The following is a 14,119-nucleotide window of genomic DNA, read 5'->3' as shown; positions in this document are numbered from 1 at the left end:
TTACTAAAGACGTAAATGAATAAATCTAGCTACTGTTGAATTGCTTGACCAGCATAATAACTTTGGAAAGTAAGTGGTTTGAATGGAGACTAAATGAGGTTTTATTCACATATATAAAAATTGAAATTCAATATATTATATTAATATATAAATATAATTATATATGTGTATATATAAATATATATGTATGCATGTATATATGTATTTAAAATTTGGGGGGCAACTTAGAGTTTCACCTGGTGTCAAGCACAGATCTGTGGCAGGTGGCCCAGTAGAATGGAAAGATCCTTAAGCTGGAGGGATATTTACGCAGGGTTGTGACCAGTGAAATTTTACAACCAATGCCCCCACCCAGTTCAATGAATAGCCATCCACTAGAGATCCATTCAACCCTTGCTTTTATGCTAAACTTTAAGCAGTCTCTGATTTTGGCAACCCACCCCTCTGGTATATGGAGCTAAGCAGCCCCATATTGCTCTTAGAGAAAGGGAAGTTCCTGCCACGCTGCTCAAGCTCAGCCTCTGCCCCTCTGTTATACCAAACTGCTTTTGCCTAGACTATAAATTACTGTCATCTCTGTGATTTTTTAACATGGCCTGGAAAATGAAGAAATAACATAGGAAAGGATGTGAACTGAGGCACAGCTCTCCAAGGTCCTCATGCTTCTTGGGGGCATGCCTCTCTCCCTATTCTGCCACACTGACCTTTGAAATCTCAGGAAGGTGAAGGGGTGCTGGTGGAGGAAGGAACAGAGACTTTTGAATCTGGTGGACTGGGGCCTTTGAAATGAGCCTTTCTTAACATTTTTTATAGCCCCACAGAGCAGGCATCTTCTAGGAGGTGCTACACTTTGTCCTTTTTAATCATGTTGGAACATACATCTGGGCACTGAAGTCTTACCAATTTCTTCCCTCTTTTCTGAACAGGACTGAAAGGACCACTAGCCTTTAGGGTCAGCCAGAGAATACTAAGGCCAAGGCCAATGCCAAAGCACAGGTTCAGTCCAGGCGCTGTCTCCCTATTTTCATTAAGTTGCTAGATTTCTTGACAAACACAACAATGAATGCATCACAAATTTATTGAGACCTAAGATCTGCTCTCTTCCATGGGCACTTCTCTAGAGGATGGAGTTAAAAAATAAATAATAAAAAGAATTCTTCCTTAATTATCTCCTGGTCCAGCCATCTAAAAAACCACTAGAACCAATATTGTTTGTGAAACAACCACATAGTCTGAGACTTAAATATCAAAAAATATACCATCATCAAATAACTTTTCTTCATACATATAAAATTAAACTAGAAGCTAGAAACCAAATAAGCTCTTAGAGCAGAAGAGTTTTCAAAAGTTCATGTCTCTGTAGTATATAGTTTACAACAGATTGCTGACCAGCTTTTTTTTTATAAGGATTTCCCATAAAGACTTATTATTTATGTCCAAATCTTCACAGTTGGATGTTCTCCATGTTTCAATCACATAAATCTCAGTTGCTATGATATAAGCATTTCCAGATTATCACCCAACAGGTTAAAAAAAAAAGCTATTAATTCTTTAAGATGTATTCAATTGCCTTAAAGAAAAGAGTTCAAAGAATTTTGAGCTAATAGCCTAGATAAGGTCACTTATTCCCAAAGATTGGATTGTCCTTTGATTCATTCATAAGTTTTTGGAAAGCATAATATCATTTATTTCACAGATGGCTACCTTGAAGCATGGGAAGATATTTAATTTGCACTGGACATCCCCTAGGGATGACAAGTTATATATGGTACTATAGAACTGTGGAAAGATGAGAATGGCAATGTCTCACAGAATATAGGCTTACCAACAACCCTGGAGGGAGGACTGTCAGTAGAGTATTACTCAAGTACTGTATATGGAAAGTGCTCAGTAAATAAAAATTTTCCTTCGCTAACTAGGTCAAGATAAGAGTACTTAAGGCAAGCTGTCTCCATTGTGTGTGTGTGTGCCTCAATCAATAAAAATGAGCAGGAATTCCAATAAGGATTTGTTGTTAATGTATTTATACATTGTAACATTTTGCTCTACCATTGTAAACATATTGTATACAATGTACATAAATGTGTGATACCAACAAAAAAATAAAGAAAATAAATCCCTTTCCATGAAATCTAGTAATATCTGAAGCCACAGAAAAAAGTTTAGTTTAGACAAGATGGGGGAAGGAGTGTCAGTAAATAGGAAAGAGAAAATTCATTTAATAGGCACTGACTCACAGATTTTGCTTTAGAAATTGTTGGTCGTGTTATATAATCTGTACATAATTAAAAGGTCATTAAAAACTTAACCTGGCCATAATATTTTTACCATTTAAAAATGAGGAAAATGAAGATTGGAGGAAGTAAGTTACTTGCCCAAGATTACAAAGCTAATAAGTAAACTAAATAAATTTAAAAAACTGTATTCTTTTTTATAAAAGTAAATATGTATCTAATAGCCTGTTTTACCACAGACCCAAAAGATTGTCTGCTGGCATTTGTACCATTTGTATCTAAAATAGCTTTAGATGAAAATTAAAATTGCAAGATCTTTGCTTCAGTGATGCCATTCTTTGAAGTCTCAATTCTCAAACAATCCATAGGTATGCTCCAGATCATAAAATGAGTATACATGTAATTAAGAGATGAGGACTCATATAGACTTTGGAGACTGATTTAATCTTAAATTGTTCAATAATCCCTGAAACAGAGCAATGTCTCTGATGGGGCATTCATCATGGTTTACTTTACAAATAAAAATGTCTACACCAGCTGCTAAAAGACAGTTAAAGAAAAATTTATGTTCTTATTATTAGTCCTGTTTTATTCCATTTATTCAGTTAAATTTATTGAAATTCTACTATAGACTAGAAAGTATGCCACTAATGGTTCCATATTGTTTTCATTAATTTAACCAAAAGGCACATTACAAGCAATCAATACATATGTATTCAATGAGTACATAAATTGTTATAAAAGTACAAAATGGATTATACCCTGGGATTTCATTTAAGCACCCTTTATTGGAGAACATTTAATATAAGATCTGTCTCTTTTGGACTCTGTCCATGAGGACTCGGTTTCTGAAGCACATCTAGAACTTTATTAAATGGCACTTTACCTCCAAGCAATCTCATAGCACAGGCTTCTGGTGAGAGTATTAAATCCACACCTATTTCCATTGCTCCCACTCTCAAACATCACTCTTCCATTAAGTGTACTGATTCCTTATTCATCTTTTCCATGAAATACATTGACTTTAATTACCAATATTTTCCCTTGTCTTTAATTTATACCAAAGTGGTCTAATGTCAGTTTTAGAAGAACAGACAAAGCCATCTTGTTACAGAGAATAAGAAAACAATTATCTTCCTCTATGTCGACTGACATTGTTTTGTGATTAAAAACCAACCAAATAGTAATGGACCTACGTGGCAATAGGTTCAGAATCTAATTTCTGATGGGAAAAACACCTTAACATTAATTATGTTAAAATCAGTATTTCTATCCTTGGCATTCACATTCCAAAATTCATTTGACCATAAGGAAATTACTCCATTGAGTAGTTATCTGGAAGTATATGTCCCAGCTAATTCATTCTAGAAGAAGCCATAAAAAGCTGAGATGCTCATGATGCTCATAATTAGACATTTTACAGTTTAAATACAAACTGTTTTTTCTTGTGGCCAATGTGGGATAACAGTACTACTTGGATTTTAGGCAAGTTTTTAGACTTCTCTAAGCCTCAGTTACTCAATTTGTAAAACAGAGTTAATATCTATTTCTCAGTTGCATTTGAAGGATCAAATGAGATAATGTATGTGAAATTTTTAGATTAAACGATAGCAGAAAAGTCAAAGTTATTTTTGTATCTGATGGTGTAAATTATATTCTTAATCCTTCCAGTGTTTCCTGTTTCTTTACTGTCTGTCAGAGATCTCATGTCAAGGGAAGTAACTGCGAAATTATAGGTGAGCAATTAGACAATGAGAAAAAAATGTGTAATTTCCAATTTCTGATGTTTAGCTATAAACATCCTTTCAAGGGGCTTAAAATTTTGGAAAAGTAGAAGATTCACTCATAATTGCTTTAACATGTTTAATGCAATGTGGTGCCATGAAATGATGCTTAAAAGTTAGCACAAAGAGCTAGCACAATTTATTCACATGTAGAACTAGAATGACCTGTATTTTAAATATTATACTGTAGGGAAACTTTCTAATATAAGGAATTCTAGAAATAGTAGTAATTAGGAGAAAGCACTAGAACAGGAGTCAAGAGACCTAGAATTTATTCCTAATCATATATTAGCTATAGGATGTCTTTAAGTATGAGCCTTTTCAAGCCACAAGTTTCTTATATGTGATAGAAAAAACAGACCAGATGTTCTTGGAGTACATAATTTTATCAGATTTAATTCCCTTCAATAAAACTTTTTAATTCTATAATAAGACATTTCCTCACATTTTTTAAAGAGAAGTGTTTTGGAAAATAGTCAATGCTGTATCCATAAGCTGAGAGGAAATCTGTTTGCCATGAGTAATATTTTTAATACATTTCCAACATAAACACCAATAATTGTGTCTTTAATGCTTTTTATTGAACAAGGCAACTCAAACAACCAAAATGCCTAAAGGTGTTTCCCTGGTATGCCCACATGCACTTCACCCCTACCTTCAATTTTCTCATGCCTTTCCTTCTAATCCTGCTTGGCCTGGCCTCTCTCTGTTTCTATTATCTTGTTAAGATTCTTATTCCATGTTCTCTCATTCTCATAGACCTGTAGATTCTACTTCTCTAAACTTTATGTCAGTCCCATGTCTTCCCTCTCACCCCACCCACAGTTCCTTGTTAATATTCACAGGAGACTCATAAGTACTATTTATGCTTGCCCAAAGGAAGCTTCTTTTCAGGTGAAAAGTCATTGTGCCTTCAAATCACCCATGTCAAAAATTAAATCAGTTACCGTTGAGTAGGAAATAGCACTATCAAAGCCAAGTTTAGTAGAGAATGTAGCTGAATGTAGAAAAAAATTCTATTCTACAACTTCAGTGGAGCCCCAAGGAGACATCTTCCAAATGCATGCATCCAACACCTAGAAGCTAGCCGAGTCCTGGCAAAGGTAGGTCTCTCCATTGCAGTTCCTCACTAAGTTTAGCACTGTCATTGGAAGCATGTGTGAAACAGCATGGTACAATCATAATGCAAGACTGAGATGGACGAGCACTCAAATCCTGGCTTCTTTACTTAATTGCTATGTGCCCCTGGTAAAGATAGCTCCATGAGCTACAATTTGCTGGTTTAAAAAATAAGGATAATAATATCTTTTTGAGGGTAGTTCTAAGGACTAAAGGTAATATATCCATAGGGTCTGTCACATAAAGGAGACTTGAAATTATTCTTTTTTATTATTATTACTATGATTATAATCATCATTATTAATTAAAATTCCTTTGAAGCAGCAGAAGTCAACTATTTTTTTTTTTCCTGTTAAAGAAAAGTAGGACAAAGAATATTTTTAGTGACTTGGCCATGGAGACATAGTAAGTCAGTGATGGTGCCTGCCTAGGAATTGAATAGGATTCCCTAATAGCAGGTTCTATGTTAAATACTTGGTATATGTAGAAATGTCCTCGTTTAACCCCGAAACTTAGGAATCTATTATTTTCTCTATTTACTTTTTCTTTTGCATCAGACTTCATGCATTATGCCTCTAAAATAGGAGGAAAGACTTGCCAGCTCATCTCACTTGGCAGGGTTTGGAGTACTTCTTTGAGCAAACTATTCCTCTATACAATCTAGAAAAGGGAAAAAATTTACATCTACTATTTTTGTATATGCAATGTAGAAATGTTGTGATTTTATATTTCCTACTGATGCTAAGGTTTATGTAAGAAAAAATAAGTTAGCTATAATTCTCAGCAGGAAGTTCAAATAAGTTATATAATTTTCACATAGAACATGAGATAGAACAGAAATCTTGTGAATTAATGTTTGCTACAATTAAGAATCTATGAACACTGTCCAATGGGAAGAAAACAAAAATCATATTAAGGTTTTGCCAAAACACCACAATTTCAAGACATGTGTTCAGGTTGAACTAACAAGGGTGTCTTTGCTCAAAGGTTTTTAAACTTATCTAGTTAGGACAACAACAGAGTGGCAATGGTTTCTACTCCCGAACACACTGTCTAGTTAGTTACCCTATAGTATTTAAGCTGTATTAACAAAATCCTACAATATACCTACTGCTAAGTATAGCTCAAAGCAATGAAAACTTTCCATGTAATTTTAATTCTTTTAAGTTTAAAATATTCTGAATCTGTAATGCTTCTGACACTATAATTTTATGTTGAGTGGAGAGAGCTATAATTTTTTCACTCCATTTGTATTTGTACATGCTTATGTACAAAGGTGTGTGCATATCTATATGTGTATATGTGTGTTCTCTTGTATGAAAAATAAGATATTTTAAACTCCTATCTATATCTATAGCCTTGTAAAAATACCTTGGCATATAGGTCAAACATAACTCTTTCCCTTCATAAAGTTAACATCAGATATGTAATAAAAATGTATGTCATAAAGCTGAATGTTTAAATGAAAAAAATCTCTTTCCCATTTATTTCATATTAAGAATTTATATCTTTTTGGATTAAAAGGTAATTTATCATCTGTTTACCTTACACACTGAATTGATCTTTGAACAGGATGACTAATGAGAACAAAATTGTGAGTCTGAGCACAGGAGGGACCATTGCAATCCTTTGCCTAAGGGAAATGCACTAGGTACCCAGACAACCAGCTTTATCACATGTAATATTGAGCTATTAAGCTTGAAAGACCTTTTACTAATTCTAGGTATGCTGCTGGCTGCAACTGCCACTGTAAGTGACCCAACTATCACTTGGAGAGTACTTTGGAATTTTAAAGTCAAGAGATACTTTTTCTTTAGTGGAATATTCCTTTTTACCAGTTGACTGAGAGTTCCTTTCACAACCTATCCTTCATGTTCCCAGGTTAAACAGTGCAAAAGTGAATTCTCAGACGTGTTTATAAAGTGAGGTGCTGTTCTGGAAATCATCATCATGTGTTTTTCAAATCACCATGTAGTATTATTGGCAATCATAAACTCCTTCATCAGCAAACAGCAGCATAAACTATTGATATAAGAAAAAATAATTCTATACATTAACTTAAAGTGTGTTTATATTAAATTTGGTGGTGGAGAAAGACAACATTACTTGATTTTAGTGGCTGAACACCTCAGCCTCATGTTCTCGGGGATTACAATTAGGGCTACCCTGACACTCTGCAAATGGGCTGCCGATGTCTTCACTCTCTCCCCGTGGGCACTTGTTGAGGGTGCACTAGTCACTAACCGGCGTGGGGAGGATACATTGCCCATCACTATGTTCCCTGTTAAGGAGGAACTGAGCTGGTCTGTTGCCAGACAAAACTGTATCACTTTTATCAATGCACCCTTGTCTTACTATTAATACATTTTCCTGTTTTTACCAGTTAGAAACCACTGAAAGGAACTTTGCCTACTTTCAACAAGTTGAGAGAGGCAGTTTTTGCAGTTGTGCAGCGCATGAGCTCTGAGTTAATACCAAGCTCTGCCTCTGACTTTGCTTTGTAAACTTGGCCAAGTTGTTTAATTCAATGAGGTTCAGTTTCTTCTTCAAAACCTGGACAATAATGGCCTCTTTTTAAAAGGGAAACTTTAAAGATTAAACAAGATGGTGAATATAAAACATTTAGCCTTATTCTTAGTTCATATTAAGTGCTATAGAAATTATTGCCATTATTATTGTGCAAACAGTAGATAGTACTGCACTCCCGCCTTTTATGTTCATGATACAGGTCCATTTCAGGAAGACTCTGGAACCCACATTGCTTGTAGAAATTGGGGAGAAGATGGCTTCTCCTGAACAATGGGAACTCCTAAGCTAGATGTTGTCTGGACTTGATCCCTTAAGTCCAGGCTAGAAGTAAAATAATCCATTTCAGGTCAAGGGCAATTATAAGAGAAGAAAGGAACTACATCTTGAGTGCCTACCATATCTCAGGCATGATGCTTTAACCTCATAATATGTATTCTAAGAGACGGATATGATATTTTCTATTATATATGAAGAAACCAAGGATAAGAGAAGTAGCTTTGCCAGAATTATCCAAAAAGTATGTGGCAGAGGTGGTGTTTGAACTGAGCTGATCTGTCTGCAAGGCCCAGGTTTTTCCTAGACTATGATGTCATTTCCTGCCGTAGTTCAGTCTGACTTGATTTCAGCCCCCTCTGGTTCAAGTCAAAGTTTCTACTCCCTCAGTTTTTCTAATGAAAGTTTCTCCATATCTCATGGCTATCATGAATAGCAATTTAATACTGAACTCCTTGAAGAAAGACAAAGTTTAAATTGCCTATGGTGTCCCTGACCTGATACCTGGAGACTTTGTTTTCTACTGAAGATCTGGTCCTTTTAGCCTCTTTCTGTTACTTAAATTATGGACCTAAGTAAAGAGAAGGCTTAAAAGATGTGCTTTGGGCTGATATGTGATGGAAGGAGATTCACTCATCCTTTGCTTTCCATCTTAATTTCTAAGGTCTTGGGAAACTATGCCGTAAAGCAAAGTGTCATTCCCCTAGAGCATTTTACTAATGTGTTTATTCAACCCTGTTTACTCATCCTCCAAAGGAGATATGAAGCTCATAGTCACCGGATTCAAATGAATCATTTCAAAGGAGTTAGATAGTACCTCTCTAGTCAAAGTCTCAAATAATTGGTGTGCTAATGCTTTTTTCCATTTTCTGGAGGATCTTTAGTGATTAATTATGCCTTAAACTTTCAGAGAGAAAGTTTGCAATTCAGTTTTGTGGCTCTGTCTTTGAAGTTTGCTACCTCAAAAATAGTGTCATCCATGCTCATTCAATCTCCATGAGTTATCATCAAGTAATTGTTCTATAGCTTGTCCTGCTAAGAAATCCATACAGAGTACAGAATGGGTTAAAGTGAAAGTAATAAATTTGGAGTATTTTCATTCATAGAAATTAAGTAATATTTGTGAGATGTCTGTTCCTAAAATCATACTTCAAATGTATTATGAGGCACTTTTAAAATTCTAGGTCAAGCGACATGCACTCTTCTTAAAGGTACCTCAAAAGTGCACACATACATTCTGTAAAGGTTACATCCTTAATTCTCAGGTTTGCATTGTCTTTCATGAAAGCATTTTCACTGAAGCCACACACTTGCAATCCACATGTAGTCAGCCTCTAGCTGACCTCAGGTGTACTCCTTCCTGGAGATGGAGCCCAGCAATTAATCGATTTCTCCTAGACACAGTAATATAGCCAGACACATGAAAGTGTTTTAGCACAAAACCACATGGATTAGCAACACGACAAGTGGCCTAATGGATTGAACATGAAGGCAGGCATCTCATCTTTCTAGTCCTTCAATCTATTTATCATGGAATCGTCTGCTGCCAACATTTTTCTTGAGAAAGCTCTATATTTTCATTCAACAAAAACTACCTAAACCATGGTCTCAAAATGCCTTGTGAAAAGAGAAAGGACAATAAATGAATCGATTAATTATTTTTAAATAAATAAAATCATTTTTTTCTTCTTTTGTATAGGTCATGGATGAAGGGGTCACCCATCATTTCCCTGAGACTTATTCAAGTCACATACATCATACTTAAAACTGAAATCCTTTAAAAAAATTATGACACCTAAAAGAAACTTTCAAATATACTGTTACCTATAAGGACAGTCTGACAATATCCCCTCCCCCAAGTTTCAAGGCAGTGACTATTCCACAACACAGATAAGACTCACCATCATCAAATACAGAATCTGCTATCTGTACGTGGAAGTGCTAAACCTCCATATTTGGCTGAAAAGACAGCCAAGGAAGGATATTTATAATTCAGCAACAGTCTATAATTCTCTATGCAACTCAGACTCTAATTACACAGAACATAGTTTTATGCCTAAAACCATTCAATTTTCCTCAACCTATTCAATGTATATATGTCTTTTCTACCTATAATTTAATAAACCCCTCGCTTAAAAATGTCTTCCTAGTGCATGGAATCACTGTATCTGCCAATCTTGATAACCCTCCCATGAATTGTTCCTCCCTCAAATGCTGCATTTTGGTAAGTTAGAGGTACATTATGAATACATCTGCATGTTAATTGCTTATCTGTAATGCTGCTCAGCACAGAATAAATGCAAGGATACAAGTCACATAAAATCAGATGATGTCATGTATTTTAAAATATTATATATAGATATGTAGGTGTACATATATCTCCATATATTTACCATGGAAAAGGGCCAGTAGATTGATAACTGGATGCCTAGAGATGCAGACCCAATTTTAGAATCAAATGTAAGCACCATAGTAAATTTAATAGGAGAAGAATTTTTTTTTTGACAGGGTAATAAAAGCAATCAATAATCCTTATACTATGTAAACATCTTCAGCCATTATATTCCGTGGGCATAGCCCTGTGTACTTGAATTCTCACCCCAAGCTCACAGAGTTCCAGACACATAGCCGGCAGGTCTAAGACACAAATCCTTAAATGTGGGAATCATGGCCCCTGTGGGGCCCTGACGGATGCTGTGCACACAGGCACAACAGGAGGGCGGAGGAACTAGACCCACACTCACTCACACAGGTATCCCTTCCCCGCAGGCCACCCAGCAGCGGCGGCACCTCTAGCGGTAATCACCCTGGGCTGACAGCTATTCACAGGCACACTCGGGGGATCCCCAGTGAAATCTAGGGGAAGGGGGAGGGTGGGGCATTTGGGGACAGCAGCCGCCCTGGCGCGGTCTTGGTCTCCACGCCCCCAACACCGTCCAGGACCCGAATACGCTCGGGAGCTGCCCAGAGGATCTGCATTACGCCAAGGCGCTGGGCCAACTCACCTCGACGAAATAAAAGCAGGGCAGGAGGGTGACGCTGTCCTTGATCACTTTGCCCTTTGGCCTCTCCTTCGCCGACATCCCTGCCGTCTGCCCGGGTCTGCGTGCTCCCCCGGGCGAGGTGTGCTCCGCGCAGCCCAGGCGAGCCGCCTCCTGCAGCCGCAAGCGCCGGGCGCCGCTGATGTCACATTCCCCGCGGGCGCCGCTGGAGCCAGCGCGCTGCATGCAGCGCCCCCGCCTCCTCCCCGCCCGCGTTGCAGCAACCCCGCGACTCCCGAGCCGGCAGGTCCTCGTCCTCCCGGCTCTGGCTCCCGCTGCCTGTGTTTCTGGCGAGGACGTCCAGCTCCCTCCGCCAAGCTGTTGCTGCAATGGCTTCCCCTCCCCGGCGCCCGCCCGCAGCTCCTACCGCCCTTGCCCGCCCGGCTCGGGGCTGTCGGAGGAGCCTGACGTCAAGAATCGGCAAAGAGGGACGCCGCCGCACCCCTGGTTTCTGCAGCAGCGAAGCTGGGGAGCCAAGACACCTTCTCTCCTCCCGAGGGTCCTTCTGAGCCAGCCCAGGAACGCTAACTTCAGGACTGCTGAAGAGCAGAAGCCCGGCGCCAGCGCACTGACCTACAGCAAGAAAGCCGACCTGAACCTGCGCGAGATTAAAACTCCCATCCCATATTATAAAGTAGGCCGTGGTAGAACTCACTGGCAGCTGGTTGCTACCCAGGCACGACTGCACGTCCTGAGGATTTTCTACCTAGGGGACACCTCGGCTCCCTGAAACACGGAAGCACCCCACTAACGAACGCTATAGGCTCTCTGGGAATGGTGGGGGTTCCCTGCACCAAGAGAGGCAGCTGTGTGCACGCGCAGGCCAGGGCGTGTTCTCGTCTCACCCTCACACCCTCAGGACGTCAGTATTCATTACAGTCATAACTGTGCAAAGAAGCATGCCTTCAGACATTCAAAATCTAAACAAAGTCCCTCGCCTTGTTAGCAGTGGACATGGCAGGCCTCGACTTTGTGATTATTCTAGCAACCAGAAGTATCAAGTGATACAGAGGAGAGAAACACCCAGCAAACACAAAACATCGTAGTATAATAATAAAGATAACCCGCTTCCATCATCACATGTCACAGGCCATTTCCAACAACTCTGAAGTCTCCATTACAAGCATGTGACTGCCAATTCCCAACTGACTTTCCCCCTCGCTCTTATTAACACATCTGATACTCCAGTGGGGTCTTTGACAGCATGGGAAACATCCAGTCCACTATGGTACAGGTTTCCCTGTCACCACCACTTCACACCTTCACTGTCCTCTGCCAGGCTTGGGTTCCAAAGTCCAGCAGTGTAATCACTCCTTTCCCCCTCCCAATTCAGCATACTCACTGGGTCAAATCCCAGACCCAGTTAAAGCAAATTCTTTGCCCTTAGCAGAACAACTGGAGAAAATCACACAGCCACATGACCTAGTCTCACATTAGACTCCTGACCACGAAGTTCAATAGATTCTACAATTCTAGTATTTTTCCATAGTCCGGACACTTTCCCATTCGTGCTTTCTCAGTTTTCAAATCTCCTCATTCTCAGCTAATAACTTCAACTCCTATTTCACTCAGAATATAGAAGTAATCGGAAGAGAACTTCCAAAGCTGTCGTCTCCCAAAGCTGACTACCATGTTTCCCCGAAAATAAGACAGGGTCTTATATTTACTTTTCCTTAAGAAGACACCCTAGGGCTTATTTTCAGGGGATGTGTTATTTTTTTTTTAAGTACGGTACAACAATCTACATTGATTCAAACATAGTTAAGTCGTCTTCTTCTGGAACTTCATCATAACTCTCCAAACCCCTAATTCCATCCTGAATTTCTTGCGACTCTACTTCCTTTAGAACCATTGGCCCCCATCTCTCATGTCCAGCAATAGAGCTCTCATGGGGCAGATGAGAAGGGCTGCTTATCTTCTTTATCGTTCTGGGAGGAAATGCAGGGGTTGTGCAGACACACTGCGTAGCCACGCCCATCACTAGGTCTTATTTTCGGGGTAGGTCTTATATTGAGCAAATGCTTAGAAATTCTGCTAGGGCTCATTTTATGGGTAGGTCTTATTTTCAGGGAAACACGGTACTTACCCTACACACTACAGCTACCCCCATCTCTTGCCTGGACTGGCATCCTGGCCTCCTATCTGTTCTACCAGCTTTAGCCCTTGAAACTCCCACAACCCATAAACCATTCCCTACATTGCAGCCAGAATGATCTTTTGAAAAGTAAATCCAATTGTGTCATTCCCCTGTCCAAACCTTCCAAGAGCTCTCTGCCACATTCAGCAGAAAATCCAAACTCCCCATCTCTTCCTTGAAGCCCTACTTCATGGCTCTGCCTGGTTCTCAGACCTCATTCATATCACTTTGTGCTTTAATGGGTTGGCCACCCAGTCTAGTTTTTTAATGTCGCAGGAACTTTGCCCTTACTGTTCCTTTGTCTAAGAACTCTGTTCTGCTCTGCTAACATCGCATGGCTTAACCCCGACTTAATTACATCTCTACTCAAATTTTAACTCCCCAAGGAAGTTGCCTTCGACACATCAAGTAGCATTCATAATCTCAGCCCTCCATTACTCTTTATTCCTTTATGCTATTTTATTTTTCTTCATAGAACTTATCACTATTTGATAGCTTATCAAGTATTTCTTTGTCAGTTTTTTCATTGCCTTCCTTACCTACTAGAACATAAACCCCGTAAGATCAAGCACCTTTTTATTATTGTATTATCTAGTAACTGGAAGTGTGCCTGGCAAAAAGTAGGTGGTCAGTCTATACTATAGAAATAAATGGATCAATTAAATTAAATGAAGTATATATAATCATGTAGCATAGTTTCTTCTACATAGTATATGTTCAATAATTTTTGGTTGACTATTACACTATTAATAAGTAACTATACTTCTCAATATTACCAAAGGCACTTTGTGTGTAGGGTTGAGCAGAAGGCCTTTCTTCTTTCAGCCTTCTTGGTACTTCAATGAAATTTATAATTTTTGATAGAGTTAAAAAAAATAAGTAAGAACATTTTTAACTTAAGTTAGAATTTATCATCCTGGAAACTCAGGATTTCTATATAAGAAGATGTGAAATATAAAACTAAAATTATACCTCCCTATTTTCAATAGCCAAAACCTGAAA

General features: G+C 38.6%; 1 protein-coding gene across 1 annotated transcript in view; it reads right to left on the bottom strand.

Moving 5' to 3' along the window:
- The window catches only part of PLPPR4 (phospholipid phosphatase related 4), a 39,327-nt gene extending 27,610 nt beyond the window's left edge, over positions 1 to 11,717 (bottom strand). The window contains exon 1 of the mRNA XM_012748647.3: positions 10,945 to 11,717. Coding sequence (XP_012604101.1) covers positions 10,945 to 11,166 — 222 coding nt within the window. The 5' untranslated portion in view covers positions 11,167 to 11,717. The remainder of the gene's footprint in view (positions 1 to 10,944) is intronic.
- Positions 11,718 to 14,119: the final 2,402 nt, after the last annotated feature.

Source organism: Microcebus murinus, chromosome 2 (assembly GCF_040939455.1).
Source record: "Microcebus murinus isolate Inina chromosome 2, M.murinus_Inina_mat1.0, whole genome shotgun sequence".
NCBI classification, from domain to species: domain Eukaryota; kingdom Metazoa; phylum Chordata; class Mammalia; order Primates; family Cheirogaleidae; genus Microcebus; species Microcebus murinus.
The sequence above is the reverse complement of the archived record's forward strand: the minus strand, read 5'-3'. Positions and strand labels throughout refer to the sequence as shown.